General features: G+C 51.7%; 1 protein-coding gene across 2 annotated transcripts in view; it reads left to right on the forward strand.

Moving 5' to 3' along the window:
• Positions 1-614: 614 nt before the first annotated feature.
• RBPMS2 (RNA binding protein with multiple splicing 2) overlaps positions 615-6,306 on the forward strand; it is an 11,439-nt gene continuing 5,747 nt past the window's right edge. Inside the window, exons 1-4 of one of the 2 annotated variants that reach the window (XM_011940405.1) lie at positions 615-693; positions 1,544-1,606; positions 1,874-2,024; positions 2,457-2,593. In XM_011940405.1, the coding sequence (XP_011795795.1) occupies positions 1,940-2,024; positions 2,457-2,593 (222 nt within the window). In that variant the 5' untranslated portion in view covers positions 615-693; positions 1,544-1,606; positions 1,874-1,939. Of the gene's footprint in view, positions 694-1,543; positions 1,611-1,873; positions 2,025-2,456; positions 2,594-6,306 lie in introns of both variants that reach the window. The other variant, XM_011940406.1, reaches the window with a different exon arrangement.

Below are 6,306 nucleotides of genomic sequence, written 5' to 3' on the forward strand. Positions count from 1 at the left end.
TCTGTCGCCCAAGCTGGAGTGCAGTGGCGTGATCTTGGCTCACTGCAACCTCTGCCTCCCAGGTTCAAGCGATTCTCCTGCCTCTGCCTTCTGAGTACCTGGGACTACAGGCGCCCGCCACCATGCCTAGCTAGTTTTTGTATGTTTAGTAGAGATGAAGTTTCTTCACCATGTTGGCCATGATGGTCTGGATCTCTTGACCTTGTGATCTGCCCGCCTTGGCCTCCCAAAGTGCTGGGATTACAGGCGTGAGCCATGGTGCTCAGCTAACAGTAAGAATCTTTAAATATATGTGGTTATATAAAGAATCTTTGAGATTCAATGTAGCCTTTTCAGTTTGCAGATGAGAAAACTTAAAAAGTAAGGTCTGTGCTCTCGGGTTACTAGTTAGTGGAGCAAATGGGAATTTCTGCCTGAAGTGATGAGTGCTGCCGCCTTATGCCCACCCCATGTGCTAGACCGTGTGATTCAGAATGCAAGGCAGTGGACGCTTGGCATTGGTGGAGGTCAGGGTGGGTTGATGTTGACAGGGAGAAGGGTGTGAGAATGATTCAGGGGAGCCCTGGGGAAAGCGGGGGCTGATGAGGTGGCAGCGCTGGGTTAGCACAACACATGCTTCTGACCTTCCGCGGTAACAGCCGCCTCTCTCCGCAGGGGTATGAAGGGTCCCTGATCAAGCTCACTGCGAGACAGGTAATTTCTCTCCTAGGGTTTTCTTCCTCCCAGCCCAGACTGATTGCTGAGCTTCGAACAGGGGCCTGTTAACCTTTCCCTAATCTAGAGGCATCTGGCGGTAGAGACTTGCTCCCTGTTGTCCCGTTTCTCACAGAGCAGCCTCTGTAGGTCCCACTGTCCCTTTACTGGCCTTCTGAGCCCAGCCAGCTCCTGGTCCTCCCTGTCTGTTTCTGGGGAATCTGGGAGCCCAGCTGGCTGAGGATAGTAGAGCAGTTAGCTGAGCTCTGTTTTTTTTTTTTGTTTTGAGATGGAATTTTGCTCTTGTTGCCCAGGCTGGAGTGCAATGGCGTGATTGAGCTCTTGCTTTTGATACAAGGAGGCCAGGGCCTGCTAGCCGTCGGGGGTTATTTGGGGTCTAGACTGATTCTTGGGAAAATGAAGTTGGAGCAGTTTTCAACCTATTGCTCCTTGATAGAACCGGAGTCTTCCCATGCCCTTGATACATTGGTGTCTCCTTTCTTGCTGGGGAAAACACTGGGACTGACTTTTAATTATCTGCATGCATTAAAAACAATACTTTTACTAAAAGGGCAATGTTTAATTCGGTGGAATTAAGCTCCGTTGACATCATTTCCCACAGGGTATTCCTGGGGAAGGAGACTTGACTTTTGGTGCACATTAAGCTGCTGTTCCGGTGAACATAGGGAGGACGTGGGCTGCAGTTCTGGGGGACTTTTTCTCCTTTTGTATTCTCATCAGCAGGGCAAATACTGTTTCCACATAGGTGATACTCTTTTTTGTTGTTATTTTGGAGGGAGAGGTGGAATGCTGGGAGAGATATAAGGGTGTTCTCTCTTTTTCCTACTAGCCTGTTGGTTTTGTGATCTTTGACAGCCGGGCAGGAGCAGAAGCGGCCAAGAATGCACTGAACGTGAGTAGGTGGAGAATGGGTCTTCTCTGACCCACAGCCCTCTTAGGCAGTGGGTGTGCGGATGTATCTTATTTCCCAGCCATCCCTGGGCAGAGTCCTTGGCGAAACTGTCTGTGCCAAAGGCCTGAGCTGCCTTTCCTCTGCCTCAGCCACTGTGTGGGCAAGTCTTCCAGGCGAGCTTGTTTACGGGGCTCTTCTCTACTCTCTGCCATTAACACTCTGGGTCCTCCAGAGTAAGCCTTTCTCTTCTTTTCTCTACCCATGTAGGGTATTCGTTTTGATCCCGAGAATCCACAGACCCTGAGGCTAGAGTTTGCCAAAGCCAACACCAAGATGGCCAAGAGCAAGCTAATGGCAACCCCAAATCCCAGCAACGTGCACCCCGCCCTGGGAGCACACTTCGTCGCACGGGACCCCTGTGAGTGGCACTCTGAGCTGACAGGCCCTCATGGAATTCCATTCGGGGCAGACTTACAGACTCTTGCAGAGGGGAGCCCCTTTCCCAGGAGGCTTTTTGTGTCCATGGCCACCCATTTTTGAAACACCTGGTTTTCCTCCCTCCCCTGCAGCCTTCTTAGAGCTTCTGAGCTGCCAGGGCTTCCAGCTTCCCTGAAACCTTCTTTGATTTTTCATTTGAGACGGGCTGAGGCCTGCCTGAAAGCAGGCAGGATGCACACCATGCCAGGCCAATTTAATGTGACTTCCTTGCCTGGTCTCGGGGTCCTTGGTGGTTGGGGGTGGTCTGGCCTCAGTGTGGGGCATATGGCTCAACCATAGTGCTAGGTCGCCTTCTCTGTTTGGAAGGGGAGGCAAGTGTTCTGATGGTGGAGGCCGTTGTCTCCTGTTGTAGATGACCTGATGGGGGCTGCTCTGATCCCTGCATCCCCAGAGGCCTGGGCCCCCTACCCTTTGTACACCACAGAGCTGGCCCCAGCCATCTCCCACGCTGCGTTCACCTATCCAGCTGCCGCTGCCCTCCATGCTCAGGTAAGCCCCTTCAGGTTGGGGAGGGCGAAGAACGAGGGCTCTTAGCTGGCCAGACTTTGCATGTGCCTGGCCACTTGGCCGCTGCTGTCCCAGAGCTGCAGCAGAACTCTTGTCTTCCTTGATGGTTTGAAAGCCCAGACACCAGGGATCTATTTGTCCCTGCCCTTGGGTTTAGGATCTGACGGGGAGGGAGAAGATAACCCATGAGTTCCTGTGGAGGATGCCAGGCAGCCCAGCTGCGGTTCCCCAGCCCCGAGCACTCCTGCCCAGCCACCGACTGTGTCCTCCCATGGTGATGGGACTGTGATTCCAGTCCTAACCTGGGTATGATCTCTGGAGCCAGACCATCTGCCTCTGCCCCTTCCTATCTCTTTCATCAAGCTCTTACAGATTGCTGTGCCTCAATTTTTTTTTTCTTTTTTTTTAGTCATGTGAAAAATGGGAATGCTCGGATAATCTGCCTTCGGGTTGTTATGAAAGTTAGATGTCAAGACGAAGTGACTAGTGAGTGCTAGGATGTAACCTGGAGCACCCTGAGAGCTCACTGAGTGTTAGTTCTCGCTTCCATGAAGGCTGGACACTGTTCACTATGAACCTGTGCTGGGCAGGAAACAGGGAGTGAATGCTTCTGGGGAGAGTCGGGGCTATTAGAACAGGGCCAGGAAAGCTCTGTGTGGGGTGCTGGGCTGGGTGCCCAATGGGCAGGCAGGGGGTCAGGCTATCCCCTGGCCATGCACTTCCTCTCGTCTGATTCGGCCACAAGTGCAGGTCACTGGAGCACACTGCAGGGGAGGTCTCTTCCCACTGTGTGTGTCGGGGAACAGGGGGGTGCCTCACAGTGGCAATGACAGGATGTGGCCAGGCAGCCACAGGAAGGGGCTGGGGGGCACTTTTGAGCCCACCTCAGCCTCTGACCAGCCAGGTGATGAGCGCTGATCCCCAGGAAGAGCTGCCTGGCCAGGGTGTGCTGTGCTGCTGCGAAGGAGAGAATCCAGGTTGCTGGGACCTGGCTGGGGAGCAGGAGGGGATGGGGAAGGAAAGCAGGAGAAGCCAGAAAGGTGGGTTCACAGGAGCCAGAGCTGAGGCGGGAAGAGTCGGGTGCTCTGCCTGAGAGCTGTGTGCACGTCCATTTTCAGGCTCTTCCAGGGGCTTAGTGACACCTGGGTTTGTCTAGTTCCAAAGCAGAAAGGGGCCACTACCCTAGCCAACTGTTTTCCCCAGCAGGGGAGTGCTCCCTGGCTCCACAACATTCAGTTGTACTGAGGGCAGAATTGTGGTTAACCTTGTCACTCTTCCCCAGCTGAGCACCACAAATAGCTCAAAAATTGATCAGAGAATAAGGAAGTTGGTAAAGACCTTCCCCTGGAGGGAATTGTTGGGTATTTACTGCAAACTGGGTTCTGTGGCTGGAAGAGAGCGGCCAACAGGGAAGCCCATCCTGTCTACCCTGACCTGGGCAGTGACTTGATGCTTCAGGTCAAGAGGATGTTTAACTGTAAGGCCCTGGGAGTCACTGAAAGGAATCACAGGCTCCCACCTCACTGGGCTCCTCACCTCTGATCCCAGCTTTGGCACCATTTAGCTACATGATCCTCACCTCTGGGCCTCTGTGTCCCCATCTGTAAAATGAGAGGGATAGACCAGATCAGGTGGAGAGGTTCTGCCCCATCCTCTGAGTTGCTAGGCTGTGACAGAGGTTGGGAGCCAGGGACAATGAGTTTGTCAAATGAATCAGAGAGGGCACCTCTTCCCAGCCAGCTGAGGGTGGCAGTGCTCTCTCGCCCTGAGCTCCACGCCATAGGGCTTCCTTCCTCCTGTTGGCTTCCCTCCCAGTTTTCTCCCACCCCGTCCACACTCTGCAGCTGTCCAACTCTGGCCTAAATCCTGGTTCTCAACAGCTGTGGGACATTGGGCACGTTACCCACTGTCTCTGTTTCTGTAAAATGGTGATGATAATGCCTACTTGATAGGTGTGTTGTTCACATGATGGCGTGGAGGGAGTGCTGTGCAAGTGCAGATGGTCGTGATTGTTACTTAATATCATTATTGTCTGAGTCCCCTTGGGTCCTCTCTGAGGCTGGAGGCCTCTTTGTGCTTGAGTTCCTGCCTTCTGGCCTTCCTTGGACGGCGACTGGGATACAGGCCACCCACCCCAGAGGATAGTGGCATTTTTGGGGAGGCGGGCTAATGGGAAGAGATTAGACCAGGGAGTCATTAGTTCTGTCCTTGCTACTCAGACTCTCTGGGCACCCATTTCCTCAATAGTAAAACGGGTTGTTTTACTGTTTGCCGACTAAGAACATTTTATTATTTTCCTTCCAATAGCCCCACTGCTTGCCCCCTGACAGTGCTGCCCCAGAGATGGGGGATAATAGTGTCTAAATAAAGGAAATATGGGCCGGGCGCGGTGGCTCATGCCTGTAATCCCAGCACTTTGGGAGGCCGAGGAGGGCAGATCACGAGGTCAGTAGATCGAGACCATCCTGGCTAACATGGTGATACCCTGTCTCTACTAAAAATACAAAAAATTAGACGGATGTGGTGGCGGGCGCCTATAATCCCAGCTACTCGAGAGGCTGAGGCAGGAGAATGGTGTGAACCTGGGAGGTGGAGCTTGCAGTGAGCCGAGATCATGCCACTGCACTCCAGCCTGGGCGGCAGAGTGAGACTCCATCTCAAAAAAATGAATAAATAAAATAAAAATAAAAGTAAATAAAGGAAGTATGGACACTGTTGATCTTGAGTGGATTGTTCTGAACCCAAAGAACCAATAGGACTGAGTTTTTCTGTGCCTGGGGGCAAGGAGGTGACTTCAGGAGAAGGTAGCAGCTAAAAGACAAGGGGATGAGAACAAGTACCTCTTCCCCAGCTGCATGCCATTTGCCAGTAGCCCAGCCTGAGCCCACAGCTACGTGGCTACGGAGACCAGACCTGCAGGAGGGGTCCTGGAGGTTGTTCGGTCCTGCTCTGTCTTGGCAGGAGGCCACCTTGTCTGGCCTTCTGACCCTCTTGATGGAATCTTCCCTTTTAAGAGGGTGAGGCACAAAAGCAACTGTGGATGGCAGGCCCAATGGGGTTCAGCATAGAAAGATGGTGGCCTAAAAAAGCAGGGGTTCTCAGTGTCCTATTGCATCCCAGGGTCCTCCCAGACTGGATTTCATTTTCCATTCCAAACTGAGGATATGTGGGTCTTCCATGGCTTTTTCTCCCCCTTAAACTAGTTCAGCCATTTGCCAGTGACCTTAAGGTTACATAAACTCCCTTGCCTCTATTTTCTTATCTGTATAATGGAGATGATAATAGCATCTACTTCATAGGGTTTTTATGAGGATTAAATGAACTTAGTATATGATATCTACCTAGAACAGCATTGGTCACAGTGGAAGTGCTTCATGAGCAGTAGCTATTATTGTATTAACATATCTGCATTTGTGGAAAAAAATAGGCAGTTCTCTTCCCTTTGGCTTATCATCCAATCCCCAGAAAACCTGTATTTTTAATTCTTCAGTTTGTAGGTAGTTTGGAGCAGGTATGTAAGTAAATCTATAGGTATGAATCTTAGAAAAACTATATAATACATAATCTTTTAAAAACTTAAATATTAGGGCCAGGCGCAGTGGCTCACACCTGTAATCCCAGTACTTTGGGAGGCTGAGGTGGGCAGATCACGTGAGGTCAGGAGGTCAAGACCAGCCCGGCCAACAAGGTGAAAC

The sequence above is a fragment of the Colobus angolensis genome, unplaced genomic scaffold (genome assembly GCF_000951035.1).
Source record: "Colobus angolensis palliatus isolate OR3802 unplaced genomic scaffold, Cang.pa_1.0 Scaffold19, whole genome shotgun sequence".
Lineage (NCBI taxonomy): Eukaryota > Metazoa > Chordata > Mammalia > Primates > Cercopithecidae > Colobus > Colobus angolensis.